The sequence below is a fragment of the Sorex fumeus genome, unplaced genomic scaffold, assembly GCF_029834395.1.
Source record: "Sorex fumeus unplaced genomic scaffold, SorFum_2.1 ptg000013l, whole genome shotgun sequence".
In the NCBI taxonomy this organism is placed as follows: domain Eukaryota; kingdom Metazoa; phylum Chordata; class Mammalia; order Eulipotyphla; family Soricidae; genus Sorex; species Sorex fumeus.
Window position 1 is genome coordinate 2,100,600 of NW_026606070.1, and position 24,528 is coordinate 2,125,127.

General features: G+C 43.8%; 1 protein-coding gene across 1 annotated transcript in view; it reads left to right on the top strand.

Moving 5' to 3' along the window:
- SPARCL1 (SPARC like 1) overlaps nt 1-16,786 on the top strand; it is a 49,041-nt gene extending 32,255 nt beyond the window's left edge. The window contains exons 5-11 of the mRNA XM_056111527.1: nt 868-940; nt 1,952-2,070; nt 2,490-2,610; nt 4,622-4,758; nt 7,079-7,227; nt 8,867-9,015; nt 16,355-16,786. Coding sequence (XP_055967502.1) covers nt 868-940; nt 1,952-2,070; nt 2,490-2,610; nt 4,622-4,758; nt 7,079-7,227; nt 8,867-9,015; nt 16,355-16,383 — 777 coding nt within the window. The 3' untranslated portion in view covers nt 16,384-16,786. The remainder of the gene's footprint in view (nt 1-867; nt 941-1,951; nt 2,071-2,489; nt 2,611-4,621; nt 4,759-7,078; nt 7,228-8,866; nt 9,016-16,354) is intronic.
- Nucleotides 16,787-24,528: the final 7,742 nt, after the last annotated feature.

Below are 24,528 nucleotides of genomic sequence, written 5' to 3' on the forward strand. Positions count from 1 at the left end.
CTCTTTTGGGAGCAGGTCCAATATATTTCCATGATTTTCCTGGCACAGAGATGCAGATACTGCGGTTGAAATTCCCTGGTGATAACCAAAAAATAGTGACTAATGGTAAACTCTGACAGGTATGGGCGACTGGGGACAGACGATCTAATTCTTGACTGCAGGTACCAGTGATAATCAAATGAGATTATCACTGTCTAGCCAAGTTCCTCTAACCTAAGAGGTCAGGCACTGTTTAGAGAGTTTGCTGTAAACATTAAGAAAAAGACTTTGCGTACCATTTTGTGACACAAACACATACTAACATGACCATCAGGAAATGCAAGAGAGTGGGGTAAGGGAGAGACGTGTTCTTTGGGTATTTATCTGAAGCAAAGTCTCCAGTCACTCACCAGGAAGATTTGACCCAGCTGTGGGCGGACCAGCTCACCAGTCTCCTCCATTCCTAAGACTTTGGCCGCCATTCTTAGATGGAAGTGTTCTTGTACTTTAGAAGCTATATAAAAAATCTTTACCAGCACCTTAGGAATTACTAATGCGACCACCTGTACATCTGTACAACTACAGATGTACGTGATAATACAAAATTGTGACTGTTTCCCGTGTTCCAAAAGGGAAGTTCCAACGTCTGTGGCAGCATTCATTGAGTGATGCCCAGAGATGCAGGACTGAATCCCATTGGTGGAGGGGGAAGGAGACACATCTGTTCTCGGAGGTTAGCACTCCCACAGGTGTGGCTGGTGCTGCTCTGTGATATCTGAGGTCATTCCGCTATGGAAAGCTCTATGAAGGCTGACAGGGTTGGACACGTGAGTTGTACAACAGCTGCCTCTACTGAGCAGTTAAACTTGTGCTCTTCCTGTCATAAAGGCCAAGAAAGCAGAGAGCTCACCCGCTGAGGATGGAGGCTCAACTGAAGGTGACTCGAAGCTGCCCAGTGCTGGTGAGTAGCACCGTGTTCAGGACTCTAGCAGGAAGGAGATGGACTTGGCCCCCGGAAGCCAACACGATTGCCCCTTCTCAATGACAATTTAGAACCTCCACTCCCCAGATTTCCCTCCTCCCAGAAACGCCACCTACACTGTGAACATTTTCCTATAGCACACTTGTTGTGCAACTAAAGGCAAAATGCATTTACAAATGCAACACCCTGTGCTCGTTACTATAAAAGCTAGACTTCTCTTCCCCTAAATCCTTTCGCTTCTGAGAGCTTATTTCACCTCATTTATTCTCAGATTCATTCAAATCTTAATGAATTAAGCTTCCATATGTGATTAACATCCAGCTGCCAGTCACAAAAGTTTTATGGGGAGGGAGGAAGCCAAGAGACGTCAGGAATCAAACCCACAGCCCTGTGCTGCTGTACGCGTGCTCCAGTCCTTGGAGACATCTCCCTGCACTCCCCATCCTCCGGACACAAACACTTTGGTGCCATCACAGTGACGTTGCCATGACTTATTTAATTTCTGACCAATGAGCACAAAATTGCACTGCAGAGCCCAGACTCTGACCATCAAAGTAAACCGAAGAGAAGAGTTTATCCGTTTGTGGTGGGGGCTGTTTTGAGCCACACCTGGCAGTGCTCAGGGCTTATTCCTGGCTCTACACTCAGGAATCACTCCTGGCAGTGCCCAGGAGACCAGATGATTTATTGCGGATGGAGCCAGGAGTCCGCTACTTTCAAGGCAAAGGCCCTACCCCCGTACTATTGCCCTGGCCCTCAGTCTGTCCATTTAAAATCTTCGATTCAAAACACACAGTAAATCTCACTCTCATCTCTAGCTCTCTGATGCCAGAGGGTTCCCTTGAAAATGAACACATGCCTTAAATTGGTTCCGAATGTTTTCCCAAGCGTTCTCTCTTACAAATGAAACTGGAGCTATTGGCCTGAATGAATTTGGGCTTACTTACGCCATTGAGCTCTTACATGTTTCTATCCAAACTCTTCTGTTAGATGTGTGCATGAACTTCCAGTGTAAGAGAGGGCACATGTGCAAGGCTAACCAGCAGGGGAAACCACACTGTGTTTGCCAAGATCCTGCGACTTGCCCTCCTGCAAAACTTCTCGACCAAGTAAGTATTCTACAAAGTGGTCCCTGTTGGACGCCAAACAGTGATTTGAATGCAAGTGGCTTGCAAATGAAACTTTTTAATTAAAAAAAGTCCATGCTTAAGTAATATTTAAAAAAATAACAAGCAGTAGCAAAATCAAAGAATTTCAACTGTGCCCTAAAAAGGTAATATGACATTGACTTATAGACTTACTTCAGTTTTGAGTTTATCTAGCGCTAAGTTGCCATCACCGTGGCAATAATTTATTCTACTGCTTTTGGGGGGTGCCAAATGGGATATAGTTGGGATTCAATGGCCTGGCATGCCTGGCCACATCTGTGGCACACGTCTGATTCAACCAGCCTGTAAGCTTTAAGGCAAAGAGCATCTTTCTAGTGAACTCTTATCAACAACACCTTTTCCATGCCTATTTTTCCTAGGTCTGTGGCACAGACAATCAGACCTATCCCAGCTCCTGTCATCTGTTTGCTACCAAATGCAGAATGGAGGGGACCAAACGGGGGCACCAGCTGCAACTGGATTATTTTGGAGCCTGCAAATGTACGTTTCTGGAACAACCATGCTGAGAAAGCTTTGGGCAAATCTGCACAGAGCTGAATACTATAGATTCAAGTATAGCTTTCCCAGATATGCGAACAGAACAATACCAGCATTGTTTTGAATCCAAGGCCACACATTAAAATCAAATGGGAAACTGAAAAAAAAAATAAGGATGCCCAGGCTTTAACTAAAGATGAACTGGAGATTTAACATGAGATTTTTATTCCATGGCATTGTTTTTTCACTTATTTAAAAAGTAACCCAGACAATTCTAAAATGTAGCCCAAGTTCAGAGTCACTGTAATAAAACTATTCACTTAACAACTGAGATGAATCATTGAACTTTTCTTAAATGATTCAATCTTTTACCCCACTGGCATTAAGCCTCTGCCAAGAACTTTGATAACAACACATTCTTCTAACAATGTTTTGAAAAAAACCTCTTCCTTCCCCAGGATATCTCAGCTGTGCACGGATCTGCTCATTGCTCAGGGTGTCTCTGTAAAATTCCTGCTCTCCCTCTTCTCCCAGACACTGGAGGGGAATAAACCTCTAACCTGGATGTTAGGTGTGCCCATATGAGTCGCTTTGGCCCGTGACTGTCCTCCCGTTGTTCATCGATTTTTTTGAGCAGGCCCAGTAACATCTCCATTGTGAGACTTGTTGTTACTGTGTTTGGCATATCGAGTACGTCACGGACAGCTTGCTTGGCTTTGCCGTGTGGGCGAGATACTCTCGGGAGCTTGCCGGGCTCTCCAAGAGGGGTGGAGGAACTGAACTCGGGTCGGCCGAGTGGGCCACGTGCAAGGCAAACGCCCTACCCACTGTGCTATAGCTCCAGCCCATGACATCTGAGCAAAAATCATCTGTGTGAGGAAGAGCAGGAGCACTTAAGGAAGAGCTAGTGTGAGGTTCTCTGAGCTCCCCAGTGTAGACAAGATGGAGTCTCCATCATGCATCAGAAATGACAAGCATTAGCCTTATCCCAGATGGAGAATTAATCCTTGTTTCTTTAAACTACCATGATGGAACAATACTTTTTACTACCATATAAGCCTACTTATATGGCGGGGGTCACACCCACCAACTGGTCCCCTGGCGCCGTGTAATCCCATCAGCGGCCAAGACTCTGAGACTATAAAAACCAGCTCCCGGAACATCTTATTATGACATCTCATTCCTACTTTGACAAACTGGCAGGCTACCGAATGTAGCCTGCCCACACGGCAGAGTCTGGCAAACTCCCCGTGGCATACCCAATATGCCAAATACCAGTAACAATGATGGGTCTCATTCTCCTAAAGAGCCTTGAATATAATCTCAGGGCTAGGATGAAGGAGACGTTACTGGGGCCTGCTCGAGGCAATCGAGAATAACAGGATGATCTGTGATCTGTGATCTGTGACCATACAAGCAAAATTCCACCTTTTCTTTTTTTTTCTTTTAATCATTAGCTCTGTGCCCCCCTCCCGCCAAACAAATTCCAATTCTGATTAGGGTATGTGGTTCTCAGACCTGGATGAGAGTGAAAACTTTTTAATTTTACATTAATTTTTAATGTAAACTTTTAAAAATATGCTAGGGTGCTGAAAGATATTACAGTGTTTAAGTACCAACAGTGTAAGGTGCTTACTCTGCATGCAGCCATCCTGGGTTTGATCTCCAGCACCACATACGGCCCCCTGAGCCCACCAGGAATGATCCTTGAACACAGAGCCAGGGAAAATCCTGAGCACCACCAGGCCTGGTCTCCCCAGAACATTCAATACAAAAAAACATTCTAGTAGCCACGTTCTGCCACAGACTGATGCCGTCAAAATGTTTTTGAGCAGAAGCTGGTAGATGGTAGTTTTGAAAAATCCCCCTGGCAATTCTGCTGTGACTCTGGGGTTCGAGCCCAGGGTGGTAATGCTCACGTGGTCCCTGCTGACCCTACCTAGAAGCTGGTGACCTCACCATGGAAACGGGGTAAGACCCAGAAACTAATGTTTGCTTCCTCTGCTTGGAACAGCTATTCCTGTCTGCACGGACTTTGAAGTGGCTCAGTTTCCTCTAAGGATGCGGGACTGGCTTAAGAACATCCTCATGCAGCTGTATGAGCCCAACCCTGAGCACAACGGCTACCTGAATGAGAAGCAGAGAAACAAAGTAAGTCATCGACGGGATGGCACAAGTGTCTTCCTAGAGCCTGAGTAAGCACAGGGTCCAGGCAGAGCCCGGGGTTCCCTCTGCACTTCGCCGAAAACCCCCTTTGCCTTCCCAGGTCTGTTTAGGGGATACGGATTATCAGGATATGGAGTGTCGGTCCCCATTGCCCTCACAGGCGCGGATATAATCACACCATCCCTTCCGTGCATATAGGACAGTGGCTAAAGACGCACTCTTGAACTCAAACCTAGAGCAAGCTCGGCTGAGAAATTCGGGCCAAACATCTGATTTCAATTGAAGCCTCTCTTCTGCTCTCAGAGGCCAGACACAGATATATCATGTAAAGGAAACGTTACTCCCAATGTCAATAAGATTTAAAAGTTTAGAACATTAACTCCAGAACTTCCCAGGGGAAAAAAATAATGCATTTATCATATTATCTTGCGTATCTGGAATCAATTTACTTGATGGGGAAAGAACAATGAATCCCTAAACAAAAATCTCTACCTCAAGAGCTCACACTCAGGCAAAGAGACAGAGTCCGAACAAATAAATATGTACTCAAGTATGAACATATTTACAGATCTATAAATACATGAAAATGTTTATGAACTTGCATGTATAAACTGTGTCTGGTGAGATAAAGCATGTCACGAAAAAATAATAAAGGAAGGAGGGTGTGCATGAACGGTGTCAGATGTTGATTCCAGATGGTAAGACAGGAACTGAAGGCTGCATAGGTTGGCCATAGCTGGCCTTGACAGTTGCTGTTTCTGCAAGTGAGGAAGAGAGGAGGCTGAGTGTGTGGGCTGGAGCAGTGAATGGGAGGAAGGATGTACAAGCAGCAAGGATGTGAAGGCTCTCTGCTATAAAGGGGAACCGTGAAACGAGGCAGTGGTAGGAAGGGTGAGTACAAGATCCCCCCACCCTCGAAAGATGGCCAAGGATGCTTGCTTCAGGAAATAATCTAGCAGGGAAGGAAACACTCACGCAAGGTGTTCTTGAGTCGATGAGAAAATTCAAGCCTGGTAACTCTGGTACTGTGTCCCGGGAATGAGTAGAAATTCTGATCTGATGGCTTCCAAATACTTAATGGGTGAAGTCACAGCTGAAGGACTCCCATGCTTCGCCCCGAACAAATTTCTATCCTCTCTTTTTAGCAGATGTCACAGTGCGTTTGGAGCTTGTTCTCTCTGTGACCGGGAAATTTGATTGGTGGTGTCTGGTGCGTGGCACATGAAGGTTGAGCTGAGACTGAGTGGGAGCTCGCAGGAAATCCAGAGGCTTAACAATGGCATGAGCCGGGGGAGGGAGAAGCAGGGCTAACAATTTTGCCCACATCGTTTCATCCCTTTCTTAAATCCTTCTCGTATTTCAAGGGATGCATTGACCACGGCTTGGTTAAAGGAGGAAATGGTAGAGTTTTCATTTTTTTAATCAGCTTTAAGGACTGGAGAGATGGTACACTCACCTTGCACATGGTCTCCCTGAGTTCCAGCCGGGGCACTACAGATGGTCCCCTGAGCTCTGCTGGTTGTGGCCCAGAAAAGAGCAAAATAAAGCTAATAAAATAAAATAAAATAAATCAGTTCTGTATGTCAAATAAGAAAGACTGTGCTGGAGAAAGAGTACAGAGGTTAAGACAGGTGCCTGCCAAATCAAGGGTGTTGGGAGGTTCCTCTCAGGGTGGGAGATGCGTGATGAGAGTAGACTATAGACCGAACGTGATTGCCACTCAATGTCTCTTTTGCAAACCACAGCACTCAAAAGGAGAGAGATAACGGAGGGGAATGCCCTGCCACAGTGGTAGGGTGGGATGGGGGCAGGGGGGAGGGATGCTGGGACTGGTGGTGGTGGAGAAGGGGCACTGGTGGAGGGATGGGTATTCGATCATTGTATAAATGAAACCCAAGCACAAAGATTTGTAAGTCTACAACTGTACCTCATGGTGTTTCACCAATAAAAATTTAAGAGAAAAAAAAAACTCTGAAAAAAAATAAAAGACAGGTGCCTGGCGTGCCCCGACCCAGGTTCAAATACCTGGCACTGCATGGGCTCCTGAACACCACTAGAGGGCACACTGGAGCACAGTCAGAAACTTCGACTAAGCACAGTCCTATGTGAGCCAAATCCACCCCTCCCCCCCCCACACACACACATACACAATCAAAAGCTTTGAAGGTATTTAACCTGGTTTCAAATGACAACTTTGGCATGTTTTCCTGTCAGTCACTTTTCAAGTAAAACTTGAAGTGATAGAAAACGATGATACCATTAACCTCGTCTGACTCCCTGATGGTCTTTCCCTTCCGAATCCCAGGTCAAGAAAATTTACTTGGATGAGAAAAGACTCTTGGCCGGGGACCATTCCATTGACCTTCTCTTACGGGACTTCAAGAAAAATTACCACATGTATGTGTATCCTGTGCACTGGCAATTCAGTGAACTTGACCAACATCCCACAGACAGGTAAAAACCCTCTGATCTCCCATTATTAGGTCACTTCCCAGTATAATGTCTAGTTATAGATGCAAAGATAATTCAAATAAAAGATTGGGAAATGTCCTTGTTCCATTCTAGAACACTGATAAGCCAAGTACAGAGTCTAAACACAAATCCCCACTGAAAATAACAGAAGGGGCTAGGTCACTGCCCCAGCTCCCCCACAGAGATGCCTTCATTCCTTATTCCTGAGACTGAATTTCTGATATGGTCCCTGTTGGGCCACCTGCTATGGGTACAACATCCAGGTGAAAGTGTTGCAGACAAGAGCAAGGTTTGAGTCTGCAATGTGGGTGATGTCAAGCGACCTCAGATTTATTCAAACTCCCCCCAAAAATTGGCTACTGGAAACAAAGATTTAAAATTGCAAAGAAATGGAAGTGTGGGGACAGAGCAATAGTACAGGGGGGAGGGTGTTTGCCTTGCACGTGGCCAATCTGAGTTCTAATCCCTGGCATCCCATATGGGCCCCCAAGTACTGCCAGGAGTAATTCCTGAGTGCAGAGGCAGGCGTAACCCCAGAGCATCGCTGGGTGTGACTCGAAAAGAAAAGAAAAGAAAAGAAAGAAAGAAAGAAAGAAAGAAAGAAAGAAAGAAAGAAAATGAATGTGTATTGAGAATAAGTATAGAAATGCCCCACTTGAGATAGGATTCAGAGAAATGGTGTAGTGGGATGATTATTGTCTGGTGTGTTTGTAGGTTCTCTTCACAATAGTGCTAGGTTGGACCGCTGTTCTATGACGAATGACGCTCTGTTTATCTCGTAATTGCCAGCTGGGTTAGGATACCCTGACATCTCCCGCTAATAGGCGGCTCTGGGCATACGTTATGTTATTTAAGCCCTTTGGAAGCTGCAGCCTCTGCTAAGTGGCTCAGAGAAACTGGAGGTTATTAGTACTTCATTTGCCCAAAAGGATTGTTTACGTTTTCTGGTTGAGGATGATTGTTGAATCTTCCCCTGCCTTGGAGTGAAGAAAGTCAATAATATCACTGGCAGTGACTTTAAAAGCCCAATTGTGTGATCCAGCAGTTTTCACAAACTTTTATTGAACTATTTTTTTTACAAATCCATGACCCATTTTATTGTAACAAGCACTATATAATAAATTATTTTGAGCCTGCTAAGGAGGGTGGGCTTCGGGGGAGGTGGGAAACTGGAGACGGTGGTGGAGAGAAGGTCACTCTGGCGGTGGGATTGGTGTTGGAACATCAAACACCAGAGACAACTGTCTTATGCACAACTTTGCAAAGCACAGTGTTTAAAGAAAGTTCTTATCTTTAAAAATGAAGTGTCTCCTGACAACTGATCAGGGAAAACTGAAGAATCCTTTTTCACACGGGATGGGTGAGAACGAGGCTGTGTGAACACGACTGCCTGCCGCAGGGCGGGTGGGGAGCCCCTGTGGATTTAGAGTGGAGGCAGGGTTCCAGGGAAGGGGGAAACTGAACTGCCACCGCCAAAGACATCCTCTGTAGGCACGCACAGCTGGTGTCATCCACAGCGCTTCACGACTGACTGCCGTTCTCTCCTCTGGCTCTGCCTCCTGGTGGGAGAAAAGTCCCTCTAGGAGCGACTCACTCACAGGCTGTCCTTCGTTCCTTGCAGAGTCCTGACACATTCTGAGCTGGCTCCTCTGCGTGCGTCTCTGGTGCCCATGGAGCACTGCATCACCCGCTTTTTCGAGGAGTGTGACCCCAACAAGGATAAACACATCACCCTGAAGGAGTGGGGCCACTGCTTCGGGATCAAAGAAGGTAAATCTGGCCGCCAGAGCTGGGCTCTGCTCCAAACTCGCACTGGGGCCCATGCCGGCCCCAAGCCGGCCGACAGCCTGTTCAGATGTGCAAGAGTGAGGGCAGAGGGCCACAGTGCACATGCCGTCTCTGCAAGGTGGTTTCTTTCTGGGGTCGCACTGTATAGCACTGTCCTTCCGTTGTTCATCGATTTGCTAGAGCGGGCTCAATAATGTCTCCATTGTGAGACTTGTTGTTACTGTGTTTGACATATCGGATACGCCACAGGGAGCTTGCCAGGCTCTGCCATGCGGGTGGGATATTCTCGGTAGCTTGCCGGGCTCTCCAGGAGGGGTGAAGGAATCCAACTCGGGTCTGCCAGATAGGCCACATGCAAGGCAAACAAAGAACTATTTTTTCTTTCCCTAAGTTAGCACAATACCATTGTGCTATCGCTCCAGCATATATATATATATATATATATATATATATATATATCCTCTAGTATATGTATATATATATATACTCTATAATGCTGAGGAAGTTGTTAGTATATTCAGACAATAACAGTTATTCGCTAGACAGTCAAGACTTCCCCAACATGTTAAAGCTAGAGGATGTATAGTATATATACTAAAAGATACACACACACACACACACACATATATATATATATATATATATATATATATGTAGCTTACCAGGATAAATACTGAGAAATATGCAGGGCTTACTGCTTGCAGGGCTTGGCAGCTGGCTGAAACTAAGAAGATAATGGGACTCCAGGGAGCCCGTCTGATTAAGGAAGTAAAGAGGGAAAGATATTTATAGCGCTCATGTAGCTGGATATTAGGCCAAACTTTCTTTTAAAATTACACGTAAAGAATAAAACAGCAAGTCCGATTCTTATAAGATGTCTTATAATTTATTCTAAGATACCAAGACACTAAAAATTAGATCATATGTATGACTGCAAGCTGTGCCCAGATATTAACCCGGAATGACCCATTTCTTTTTCTTTTGATGATTAAAAGTCAATTGGCAAGTGGGGACAGCAGAAGAATAGTACAATGGGTAAGGTGGATATGGCTGACCTGGGTTCTATCCCCAACAACGAACATTGGTCTCCAGGCAGTGCCTGAGTAAGCCCTAAGCACCGTGAGGTGTAGTCCCCAAACAAACAAAAATAAATAAAATTTAAAAACTGGTAGATTTTTTTATTGACTGCTGTAGTGGTATAATTTAAGTATAAACATGAGTTTTGCTGAGTTCTGCCTTAATCTATTTTTTTCTTTCCCTAAGTTAGACTTAATTTTATGAGCAAGCACCTTTTTCAATGATCAAGATTAAAATGATGTTCAAATAGCACTGAAGCACTGTCCTCCCATTGTTCATCAATTTTCTCGAGCAGGAACTAGTAATGTCTCCATTGTGAGATATGTTGTTACTGTTTTTGGCATATTGAATATGACACATGGAGCTTGCCAGGCTCTGCCATGCAGGCAAGATACTCTCAGTAGATTGCCGGGGCTCTCCGAGAGGGACAGAGGAATCGAACCTGGGTCGGCAGCATGCAAGGCAAATACCCTACCCGCTGTGCTATAGCTCAAATAATGAGCAATAAATCCTGCTGGTAAGATGTGCCAACAATGAACATCAAATTTCTAAAGTAGAAATTTCACACACGTATATTCACAGCATACATGATAATGATTATGCACCAATTAATAATCAATTTTATCAAAGGTCTATAATTTCCCAAAAAGAGATACATTTCCCTAAAAGAACTTCACTTAAAAAATATTCTCCATTCAAATGTATAATTCACTTAAAAATTCCTTCAAATTAAAAAATTAGCTGAGCATTAAATATAGTTGGTTATTATGTATACATCTATGTGTGCAAAAGAATTTTCCTTTTCTTCTATTGTATTCTGTGAAATAAGCAAAACTGTGATTGGGCAAATATCCAAAGCTACAGATAAGAGACTCCATTTCTTACCATAAGGACCCAAAGTTATAGACAGAGGCTTCATTTCTTATTTTGGTTTGGTTGGTTGGCTTTGGGGCCACATCCAACAGTGCCGAGGGCTTTCTCCTAGCTCCTAATGATTCCTAACGGCTCAGGAATCATTCCCAGTGGTGCTCAGGGGACCACATGTGGTGCAGGTGATCAAACCGGGTCCACTGCTTGCAAAGAAGTGCCTTACCCAGTGTACTATTGCTTGGGTCCAGAGGTTTCCGTTCTTACCATGTGATCCTTTCCATAGGTCTTCTCAAGGAATTGCCTCTGATCTTTTTCCAGAATGAGTGATAGAAAGAGAGAGGAGGGACTGGAGCCATAGCACAGCGGGGAGGTCATTTGCCTTGCACATGGCCAACCCGGGTTCGATTCCCAGCATCCCATATGGTTCCCCGAGCACCGCTAGTAGTAATTCTTGAGTGCATGAGCCAGGAGTAACCCCTGTGCAACACCGGGTGTGACCCAAAAAGGAAAAAAAAGGAAGAAAAAAAGAAAGGGAAAGGAAGTGAACGGGGAAGAAGGAAGAAGAGGGCAAGAGAAAGGAAGCAGAGAGGGAGAAGAGAAAGGAGAAGAGAGGGAGAAGAGAAAGGAGAAGAGAGGGAGAAGAGAAAGGAGAAGAGAGGGAAAGCAAAACTAAATCTGAAGCATCTTTTACAGCCTTTCAGAAATGACACACTTTCTCCTGCCCATATGACAATTAGACCTACAGAATGATCCAACTATGATATCACGGAGGCTGCAGGAGGAGGGGATCTCCGAGACGGGCTCCCGTGTAGCTTATGCTCCACGAGGATTGGTAGAAAGTGTCATCTCATACTGAACCCAACCTGATTGAAACATAATAAAAGCTTTTATTTGGTGTTTCATTAGGACTGTAGCCTGGAGACACAAATTTACGTAACCCTTGACTCATGCTCTGAGTTGCCTTGGATGGCTTATAACCACATGGTAAAGGAAAGACAGTGCTCATTCTGGTCAACCATGCAACATTAGGGTTCTGAGTAAACCAAATGCCAATGGGTGGCCCACTGTGCCAATTAGGCAAGACGTCAGTGGCACGTCTTCTGGTGCAGGAACAGAAAAACTTGATGAAAAGTTAGTTCAGCAATGGTTGGTTGCTTTTCCACTCTTCCCAAAGGTGGATATGCTCAAAACATTGGCCTTGACATGCCTGAGTGTGCTGGGACCCCACCTCAACTGTCTACCCACACCTTTTGGTTCTACCCAGACTAGAACAGCTATACTTTCCTCCCTCCCTCCTTCCTCCCTCCTCTTCTTTCTTCTTCTCCTCCCCTCCTCTCCTCTTCTCTCCCCTCTCCTCCCCTCTTCTCTCCTTCCCTCCTCTCCTTCCTTCATAACTTCCTTTTATATCCCATAAGTCAACAAGCTATTAAAACCCAGACCCTTACAAATAATTACTATTTCCTTCCCAACATCCATTCTATGAGCACAGTATTGATGAATTCAGCTATATCCCAAAAAGTGACCAAAGCTGGTTTTTTTTAATGCCCATAATAAAAAGACAAAATTATACAGGTACAGTTGCCTGACCTTTCCATCCACTATCAAGAAGCAAAGAAATTAGGTGGCACAGAACATATTCTTACATGCCCATTTCCAGGGCATGTGACTTTAAAAGAGTGATCAAAAGGAAAAATTGAACAAACGCCCTCCGCGTAAGGAAGTGAGCCTTACTCTGCTCTTTTGAAAGTTCTGGCAATTCTTGTGCATGTCGAGGTCGCTGGGCTCGGGCTGGGCTGGTGTCTGGGAGGAGCAGGAAGAGACTCAAGTTCAATGACTCGAAAAACTCCTAATGATCTTGTTTGTTCACTGTGGTTTGGCTTGGATGACGTTATTTTGAAGGACGGAAAGGATTATCACATAGTAAGCCAATTAAGCAGATATTAAATACTCGGTCAGGACAAGTAAACAAGATATGTTTTGGGAGGCAGCTAAACAGACCAAAGTGGAAAAAAAATTTCATCTACATTTGTAAATCTATCCTTTCTTCTTCTCAGTATTGAGAACCCCACAGAAGAACAAGATCAATTTTGTTTAGTATTTTCTTAAATTTTAACTACCTTTGGTCTGAATTAGATGTACTTAAATATTTCAGCCAGAGTCAGGTTTTTGTTTTCTTGCATGGAAAAGTGAGGTTCCATTTGGAAGGAAAGTTTCATTTACTCATTTTACCATGACATGAGATGTATTGACACATAAGCACATTTATCTTTAGAAAAACTTTCCTAGTGAGACTAAGAGTGCAAACAAGTCAGAGCCTGCAGGTCCCACTAAGCCAGCTAAAGACATCATCCTAAAAGCACTGGAGCATCAACAAAGAGTTCCATACTCAGTGAGTTCACTCTGTTCGTAAGCAAGTTTCCTTTAGTCATATTGTGGAGAAGCCAGAGAATGTTTGATGGGGCACTGTGGCAAACCCAGGCGGGAGATGAGGAGAACTCAAACTAGAGGAGTTACAATGGGGGAAAGAAAAGTAAATCCCTTAAGATGTATTTTGAAATATAATATATTTTAAATATATTATAGTTTAAAGTATATAGTTTAAATATATTATATTTAAATATATATCTAAGTCATGTTCAAGATTACAAAGAGTCAAGACGTAGAGCATGTATAAATAAGACCATATTTGATAGAAAAATGTGGGTGTGAAAGGAACAACTCATTAGGAGATTTCAACAAAGAGAAATACAGTTCTCAGGTTCCTCATTTGGGCCATGCAAGATCAATAGAGGTAAGTCACTTATAGAATGACTGCACTCATTTGTGGAATATAAAATATAATATGAGACTGACACCCAAGGACAGTAGACACAAGGGCCAGGAACATTGTTCCATGATTGGAAGCCTGCCTCATGAGCTGGGGGAGAAGGCAGCTGGGATAGAGAAGGGGTCACTAAGTTAATGATGGTCGGAGGGGTCGCTTGGGATGGGAGAAGTGGGCTGAAAGTAGACTAAGGACCAAACATTATATCCTCTCATCATCTGGATTGCAAACCATAATGCCCAAAAGTAGAACCAGAGTAAGGGGGAGACTGTCTGCCATAGAGGCAGGGGGAAGGTTGGAAGGGGTAGGTAGGGATACTGAGGACATTGGTGGTGGAGAATGTGCACTGGTGGAGGGATGGGTGTTCGATCATTGTATGAATGAAACTCAAACATGAAAGCTTTGTAAGTGTAGCTCAGAGTGATTCAGTAAAAAAAAATAGAGGTAAGTCACTTTGCACTGAGGTAAAAAATATAAGGACAGAAGTGTATTTGGGGAAAATGAAAAATTCTATTCTGGACATGCTGAGCTTAGGGTACAAATGCTCCACTGACAACTGATCATAAGGTGCCTATTTCAGCACCATATTTACTAAAACTGGAGTGAGACAGAGCAGATGTATCACTGTCTCTGTGTAAGGATAACTGACTCTATGGGTCTGTTTTTCAGGATAGTGTTTGGAGGCCAGAAAGAAAGCACAGTGGGCAGGGCACTTGCTTTGAATGTGCCCCAAACAGGTTCAGTCCCTGGTATCCCATATGATGCCCCAAGCCAGCCCAAGCGGTCCTTGGGTACAGAGCCAGGAGTAAGCCCTGAGTATGTTTGAGTGTGATCCCAAACCAACACAACAACAAAAATAAAGACTGTATTTGGAAATTTTAAATGCATGTTTGAGTATAATGATCGTGCATATTAACTGACCTCAGGAGAGAAAATTAATTCCCCAAGGAAATTGTGTTAAGTTACATGGAAAAGGATTGAACACCAGGAACAATATCTGGACCAGCATTCTTCAACTTCCCACACCTGTGGACCAGTTAAACCTGCCACGGGATTTGGGGGCATAGTTGGGGCCAACTGCCAGGAAACGTCCGCAGACTGAGACCAATCCATGCACCACAGATTGAAGAACAGGAATCTAGAGGGTAAAAATATGCAGGAAAAGGAGTCTGTGAAGGAGAAGGAAAACTCTCCTGAATGAAAAAAATAGAATCGTGCCATGTGGAAGGAGTTATTTCAAAGGAAGAACAAGTGAACAGTGGCAATTGATACTGAGAGATCAAATTCTTGGGGTTGAGAAAGAGTAGGAGGTGAGAAAAGGTAGTATATGTGTGTTTGAAGGCAAGAAAGAGAGAGGGAGAGGGAAGTGTTTTGAGGTGCATGAGGTTAAGCACTCATTCATTCATTCATTCATTCATTTATTCAAAGAGTGTTTACGGATGGCCTACACAGTGCTAACAGGTTAAACAGCATATTCACACACTAATGTGATATACATCATTTTTTAAATGGGAATACATAAAGGGGAAAGAAAAATAAGTGAATTCAGAGTGATCCTGAGGAAGGGGAGTAGAATTGTCCTAAAGTCCACAGGAAGGACATCTTGCAACTGAACAGGAAGAAGACAAAAAGTATGAATGAGGGGGCTGGTGTACAGAGGGTAGGGCATTTGCCTTGCACGCGGCCGACCCAGGTTCAATCCCCAGCATCCCATATGGTGCCCCAAGCACTGTGAGGAGTAATTCCTGAGTGCAGAGCCAGGAGGAACCCCTGAGCATCACTGGATGTGACCCAAAATGAAAAAAATCAAAAAGTATAAATGAATGTGATAGAAACCAATTTATAAGTAATGAAACTACTCTTTCTGTTTCACAAATAAAGTCAGTTCTCAAATATGTACCAAAGGTATGTATTTACATAAGGTATGTATGTACCAAAAATATGTACCAAAGGCCATCATCCTTTCCTCATTTAAGGTGTAACTTGTCTTGGGCAGGGAAATTTTCTGGTATCCCAGAGTTCTTCACATTAATGTGCTTTAAGTTCTGGTTCAACGGTTACTGAGTGGACGTGGGCCAGGTCAGTAGCAGTGGTCTGCTTACCCCTAAGAGACGTTGTCTTTTTCTCTAGAGGAACAAGTTCTTCTACAATTACTAGATTGAAAACTGGAGTTAACTGGCCCAAGGCTTGTATTTATTTCTATGTTGTATGTGAGCAACCCTTCCGGGAAATTAGCTTGGTACTTCCTGGCTGAACAGTCCCTCAACCTTCCCCATCAGTGACGCTCAGCCCTACATCAGAACCAACTGCAGAGCTTTGTAACTGCATTCAAACCTGGACATTCTGATTCAGGAAGTCAAAGGCAAGGCCTGTGAACACATTTTTTTTCAAAGCTTCACTGAGTTACTCTGACACCCTGGGAGGGCTAAGAGTCATTGTATACTCAGCTCCTAAAGAGATGCTTCTCCCTGCTCTAGCAGGGGGTTTCTGTCCATGATTTTTCCGTGGCTGCGTTCTGAAAGCATGTTCTGTTCTGTTTGTTTTTTGCAGAAGACATAGATGAAAATCTTCTGTTTTGAAGAGGGAATTGAATGCGCTCAAAGTTTCCAGCATCTTCATCTGTTTCACCACATCTGAAATCTCTGCAGCTGTGGAACTCCCAGAGACTTACTAGCGAATGTTTGCTTTTCTCAGAAGACATGAGAGCAACTACTTAACCATACTGTATGCGCCCGACATTTAGTAGTAACTGAAAATAAAAGCCAATAGACGCAAAATACAGCCTAACGGTTTGTGAACAATCTAACTTATTACACTCTGCATCCATTTATGAGACATGTACTAGTCATAAAACTTGAAGAACTGTGTTCATTTTGTCTATCATATCTGCACACCAAGAAAACGCAATGAGGCTCTTTACTTGTTAATGTGTCTTGTTTCCAATATCTTAATATCCTAATAAAAACCCAAATACATATGCAAGTTCATTTCTAGTCATTTATTTCAAGTGAAATAATGTGAAAGGCCAACTCAGGACTCCCATCATATCAAACTGTAGCTTTGCTTCCAAAGCACAGTTCCTTGGTCTTAAGGAGTGTTGGGTGTGGTTGCAGATCTTCCTGAGGGGAAACAAAGATCTGGTTGTGCAAAACTCACTTCTAGACTCAGCAAACCCTGTGGTGGTTATTGGGAAAGGGGAGGGGGGGTGAGAGGACAAAGGGTCTTTTCAGTGGTGGGGACAGCACTGGACTCCGCTGGTGAGAGAGTGACCATCACACACACACACACACATGCACACACGCACGCACACACAAGCACATGCACACACACATGCATGCACACACACACATGCACACATGCACACACACTGATAAGAAGCTAACCCCCTGACATGTCATAGTATTGTAAACCAGTCATAAGGAAAACTAATATTTTAGTCACAGATACTTGTAGTCACAAATGCCCCGTGGTTAGGTGGCAGCTGCTCGTGAATGTTCTTTGTCTACAAGAAAAATAAAGCAATTGTAGTGCTCTCTACTAAACTCAGTTCCAAAGCAGATGATTAACTGCTACTTGAAGAAACAACTTCTGGCTTTTATACCATCGCATGTGTGTGGCAGAAGAGAAGAAGGCACACAAAATTTCTGTGTATGACCATGTCCTCAGAATAAAAGGGAGGACCAAGATAATACAGCTCGGAGCGCTGGTGTTCAATATAGTCAACAAAAAGCATTATTCCTGTGCATTGATAGCAAGAGTAGGTAGTATAAAAGAAATTCTATGTTTTTCTGTGAACTCTTTTTTTGGGTGACTATAAATATAGTAAAGGCTAGATGTCAAACCATGATTGAGCTTTCCAGAATCTGAAACTTGTCAATGAAAGAACTTGTCACCATTTAATTTACAGTACTTCAAAGAATTGTTGGTTTACTAGGGACTTCCCCAGTGGTGGTGGGGATCTAGGGACCACTCCTAGCAATGCTGGTGCAGGGGTTATTGAAGTTATGGTGCTCCAGTTCAGCAGGCCTGGGAGACCAGGAGGAATCAGGATCAAACTTAAGCTTTCAGGCATGTGAGTCACGCACCCCAACCCTTTGAGCTATTATACTGGCCCCTAAAATGGTTTTTGCTTTTTGTTTTGGGGCCACACACAGCAGTGCTCAGGGCTTACTCCTGGAAGGCTAAAGGAAACATATGGGGTGTCAGGGATTGAACCCCCATTGGCTGCATGCAAGGCAAATGCCCTACTCAATGTCCCATCACTCCAGTCCCCCTAAAATGATTTTTCACCTATCCTTTCCTAACTGAAGTGAAAACTCTCAAAGCAAAACATGTTGGATTATTTTTGCAAATCAAGAATTTACTGTCATTATTGGGGTTATAAGACTTATTGGCTAATTAGACTATCCCTTGAAATTTTATCTAAAATAGACATCTATGAAAGTTTGGGGGTTTGGTTTGGTTTTGTCTTTTTCCCTTTTTATTGAAGTACCATGATTTGCAATACTGTCAATGATAGTTTGACACATACATCATGCCAATCCCATCCCAGAGTGCCCGCTTACCTCCACCAGCGCCCCAAGAACCCTCCCACCTCCCCCTCTCCATTCGCCAAGGGAGCCTCTGTTCTGTGATCATCTCTCCAGCCCTGCGGAGTTTGGCCATCTGTTATTCTCATGTCACTGTCACTGTCACTATCCTCCCGTTGTTCATCAATTTGCTCAAGCGGGCCCAGTAACGTCTCCACTGTGAGACTTGTTGTCACTGTGTTTGGCATATCGAATACATCACGGGGAGCTTGCCAGGTTTCACATGTTTCTGAATATCTTACATTCGAGAGAGATCATTCTGCATCTCTCTTCTGGCTGACTTCCCTCAGCAGGACACCCTCAGTTCCATTCACATAGTAGCAAATCATCTTTTTTTTGTGAGAGGTGAGTAGTATTCTGTTATGCAGATATACCACAATTTCTTTATCCAGTCATCTACTCCTGGGTCCTTGGGTTGTTTTCAGATCCTAGGTACTGTGAACCTCAGGGCACAAAGGCCTTTTGTGAATAGATATTTTGGACTTTGAGGTTAGATGCCAAGAAGTGGAAGTGCTGAGTCATCAGAAAGTTCAATTCTTAGTTTTATGAGCAATGTCCATATTGTTTTCCAAAACGGTTGAACCAGTCAACATTCCCACCACCTGAGGATTAGGGTTTTTTTCATACATCCCAGCATCATTGTTTGCTTTTACTATTTTTATTTGAGCAGGTCACAACCAGCAGTACTCAGGATTTACTTTTGGCTCTGCAATCAGGAATCACTACTGGTGGGGCTCAGGAAGCCACCTGGGGTGCCAGGGATCAAACCCAGGCTGACTGAAAACAAGGCAAGTACCCTGCCCATTGTACTGTCACTCCAGCCTGGCCCTGACAGTTTTTTTTTAATCTTTTTGCTGTGTGGCAGTCTCATTGGTGTGAGGCGATACCTCACAACTGTTCAGATTTGCATTTCCCTAATGATAAGTGATAAAGATCACTTTTTCATATACCTGTCGTGTCCCTCTGATGATCTTCCTTAAGGAAGTGTCATTTCCTTAAAGAAGAAGTATCACTGGTTATCTTCATTTCTAGTCTCCATTTTTTTGATAAGATCATTTTTTTAATTGCTAAGTTTTGCCTGAATATTAACCCTTTGTCAGGTGGGCAAATATTTTCTCCTCTTTTAATTCTTGTTATTGTTTCTTTTGTGGTGCAGAAGTTTCTTAGCTTGATATAGTCTGATTTGGTTATTTTTGTTTCTGTTTGCTTGACCAAAGGCATTGAGTGGTAGAAAAATGACACTAGATTTAATGTCATAAAGAGTTTTGCCTATGATTTCCTTAATATAATTTATGGATTGAAGGGTCTGATATGAAGGTCTTTTATCCACTTTGAAATGATTTTTATGTAAAGTGTGAGATAATTCTTTTTTTTTTTTGACATGTAGCTGGCTAATTTTCCCAGCACCACTTTTTAAAATGGCTTTTTTTGTTCCACTTCACACTTCTAGGATTTTGTCAAATAATAGCTGTCCTGGAGCAATAGCACAGCGGGTAGGGCGTTTGCCTTGCATGTGGCCGACACGGCCTATCCGAGTTCGATTCCTCTGCCCCTCTCAGAGAGTCCTCAAGCTACGGAGAGTATTCACCCACACGGCAAAGCCTGGCAAGCTCCCCGTGGCATATTTGATATGCCAAACACAGTAACAACAAGTCTCACAATGGAGACGTGACTGGACCTGCTCGAGCAAATCGATGAACAATGGGAAAACAGGGACAGTGACAACAGCTGTCCATATACCTGAGGATTTATTTCTGGGCTCTGAACTCTATTCAATTGGTCTGAAAATTCGTCTTTATTCCAGTACCACACTGACTTCATTACTACAGCTTTATAGTAGAATTTAAAGGAGCACTGCACAAAAAAGAGAAAAATAAATAAACTAACAAACAAGTAAATAAATAAATGAAGTAGCACTGCACGGTAGTACTGTCTTCCCCTTGTTCATCAATGTGCTCGAGTAGGCACCAGTAATGTCTCCATGGTGAGACTTGTTGTTACTGTTTTTGACATATCGAACATGCCAAGAGGAGCTTGCCAGCCTCTTCTGTGTGGGCAAGATACTCTCAGTAGCTTGTCAGGTTCTCTGAGAGAAACAGAGGAATTGAACCAGGGTCAACCACCTGCAAGGCAAACGCCCTCCCCCTGTGCTATTGTTCCAGCCCAGAATTTAAAGTAGTATTTAAATTTTTCTTCTACAATTATTTTAGTTATTCAAGTTTTATTTCTCCATATGCATTTTAACAGCATGTGGCCTGTGTTTCTAAAAATGTCTTGGATATATTTATGGAGAGTGCACTGCATCTGTCTAGTGCTTTGCTAGTACTTTGGGAAGGCTGTTCATTGAGACAACATTGATCTTTCTGATCCACACACAGGGAGTGGGTCTCCTTCCTTGTGTGTTCTTTTGTTTCTTTTAGTAGAAACTTTCCTCATAAAAGGTCTTCACCTCCTTTGTTAAGATGATGCCCCATTACTTGATTTTTAAACGTGCTTTTTTTGTTTTACGCCTACACCCAGTGGTGTTCAGTGCTTACTCTCCAGCCCTGGTACTTGGTTTTTTATGCCACTGTTTTTCTAATTTACTTTCTTTTTCATTGTTTGTATCTAGTAAAGCCATGGATTTGTGTGTTGAGTTTGTCGCCTGCCATCTGGACTCTTACAACTTTCCAAGACTGACTGGGGATGAAACAGGGACCCTCAACAGATGGATTACTAGGAAGGAAATTGAAATGTCAATTTAAAAAATCCCCCCCAAGTAAAAGCCCAGGCCCAGATGGGTTTACTGACACGTTTTTTCCAAACCTTTGAAGAAGGGCTAAGGAGTCAGGATAGCAGGGAGGGTGCTTGCCTTGAATGCTGCCAACCTAAATTCAATCCCTGGCACCACATACAGTCCCCTGAGCACTACCAGGAGTGACCCCCGAGCACAGAATCAGGAGAAATCCCTGAGCACAGCCAGGTGTGGGACAACTCCCTCTCTCCAACAAAAAGAGACAAAGCTTCAAAGAAGACCTACTTCCAAGCCTACTTGGGCTCTTTCATAAGGTCAAAGAAATGGAAACCCTTCCAAACAATTTCTTTTTTTTTTTCATTTTTTATAATTTTATTTATTGAATCACCGTAAGAGCAATTACAAAGCTTTTGGGCTTAAGTCTCGGTTATACAATGAAACACCCGTACCTTCACCAGTGCCCCAGTATACCCCCATGCCACACCTTCCCCCTACCTGTGGGGCAGATGATTTTCACATTACTCTCTCTCTCTCTACTTTGATCACATTCAATAGTTTGACACCAGACCCATCAATATTATTTGGGATTTTACCCCAACACTCAGATCTGCTGAAAAGGCAACAGTTTTGTTTTCTATTGCTGGTTAAGAATAACATATGATTTCGCGTGGCTGCAGTAGTGGCCGCGCAATTTTGAAATTCCAAAATTTTAACACTTAAATCTGGAGGCATTTCTGCCAAAGCCTGCTGGGTTCTGAGATTTGTTCCTGAGTCTCTGGGCTCATGGCCATTAAGCAGCTTGATCAGAGCCAGAGAGGCCATCCGTGGACGACGACTCAGGATCTCATTGGGGTGAGAAGAAAGGGCCGGCTCTACCCCCATCCCGTGAGACCCCACGTGAATCATTACTGAGGGCCCAAACCTGACTTTCCAATGGCCTCTGGAGGATGGCAGCCACCGAACCACCTTGGGGGAGCAGTTGGAGGGACAGCACCTTTTCCCCCCTGGGGTGGCCTGGCAATAGTAACTTACTGTGGGGTCCGGACGCATTTCTGCCAAAGGCCGCTGGGTCTAAAGATTTGTTTCTCAGTCTCTGGGACCATGGCTGTTAAGCAGCTTGATCAGGAGCCAGAGAGACCATTTGTGGGCAGCGACTCAGGGTCTCGTTGGGACGGGGAGGAAAGGGCCGCCTCCACCCCCATCCCATGAGGCCCCGCATGTCTTGTCACTGTCTAGTGGACTCTGGAGGATGGCAGCCACTGGGCCGCCAGGGGGGAACAGACCAAAGCACGAAACCTATTCCCAACTGGGTTGGCCCAGCACTGGTAACCTTCTGCAGGAATAGGAAACATTTCTACCAAAAACTGTTGGGTTCTGAGATTTGTTTCTGAGTCTCTGGAATCATGGCCATTAAGCAGTTCAATCAGGAACCAGAGAGGCCATGCCTCCAATTATATAGCTGAGCCGGAGGTGGTTTGTGGGTGTGTCTCCCACATACCTAACTTTTGGCCATTTACTATCTTGGTAAACGTTGCTCCAAGTTTTTGGGGTCTGGCCAAAGGCACAGCAGCAATTTGGGGGTATCTGGAAGTCTGAAGGCGCCATGAGGCTGCTGATGCACTCGCCTCACAGTACAGATTGACCTGCTGGCAGCACCATACCCCCTCCCGAACAATTTCTACAAGGAAAATAGTACCCATATACCAGAAGCAGACAGAGACAGAACTAGAGGAGAAAATTAAAGGGGCCAGAGAAAGTACAGCTGGTTGGGCATTTGCCTTGCATGTGGCAAACCCAGGTTTGATCCCCAGCACCACCTACAGTCCCCAAGCCCCACCAGGACGGATCCTTCACTGCAGAGTCAAGATTAAGGCCTGAACACTCCTGGGTGTGCCCCTCCACCCCCCCAAAAAAAATTTTATAGATCAACTTAACTGATGAATACATATGTAAAGTTCTTGACAAAATATTAATGAATTGAATCTAGCAATACATTAAAAGAATCATACACCATGATCAAATGGGGTTTGATCTATGTAAATATGATCAGATCAACAAATAGCACTTTGTGAGATCCAACACCCTTTTTTTTTATTAGTGAAACACCATGAGGTACAGTTATAGACTTACAAATTTTTGTGCTTGGGTTTCAATTACACAATGATCAAGTACCCATCCCTCCACCAGTGCCCATCCTCCACCACCACGGGTCCCAGCATCCCTCCCACCCCCCATCCTCCCCGTCCCACCCTGCCTCTGTGGCAGGGCATTCCCCCTTGTTCTCTCTCTCTTCTTTTGGGTACTGTGTTTTGCAAGAGAGGCATTGAGTGGCAATCATGTTTCGTCTATAGACTACTTTTAGCATGCTTCTCCCACCCTTGGAGGGTCCTCACAACACCCTTTATTTGGTGCTCTCTTCTCTATCTGAGCTTCCTTTTCACCTAGCACGTGTGGCTGACCTTCAAGTCACGGAGCAAAATTCCTGGTACTAATCTCAGCCATTCCTGGGTGTTAGTCTCCCGTTTTGTTGCTTTATGTTCCCCAGATGAATGCAATCTTTCTGTGTCTATCCCGCCCTTTCTGACTCATTTCGCTTAACATGATACTTTCCATGTAGTACCACTTGTGTGTAAATTTCATAACTTCATCTTTTCTAACAGCTACATAGTACTCCATTGTGTAAATGTACCAAAGTTTCTTTAACCAGTCATCTGTTCTCGGGCACTCATTTTTTTTCCAGATTCTGGCTATTGTAAAGAGTGCTGCAATGAACAAACAAGTGCAGATGTCACTTCGACTATACCTTTTTGCCTCTCTGGGATATATTCCCAGGAGTGCTATAGCTGGATCAAATGGGAGATCAAATTCTAATTTTTTGAGAATCGTCCATACTGTTTTCCAAAAGGGCTGAACCAGTTGGCATTCCCACCAGCAGTGAAGGAGAGTTCCTTTCTCGCCACATCCCATGCCAACACTGGTTGCTTTTGTTCTTGTGGATGTGGGCCAGTCTCTGTGGTGTGAAATGATATCTCACTGTTGTTTTGATCTGCATCTCTCTGATGATTAGTGATGTAGAGCATTTTCTCATGCCAACACCCTTTTTTGATTTAAAAAAAAACTCTCTATACAACAGGAATAGGAGGAACTTTCCTCAATCTAGTTACAGCCATTTACCATGAACCTACAGCAAACTCAATGATGAAAAAATTCCCTCTAAGATCACACACAGGGCAAGGTTTCCACTCTTACCACTACCATCCAGTAGAGCATCCGAAGCCTTTCCATAGTGTGTAGACAAGAAGGAGACGTGAAGGGGATTCAAACTAGAAAAGAAGAAGTCCAACTATCACTACTTACAGTGACATGGTACTTACTCAGGAAACCCTAAGGACTCCACAAAA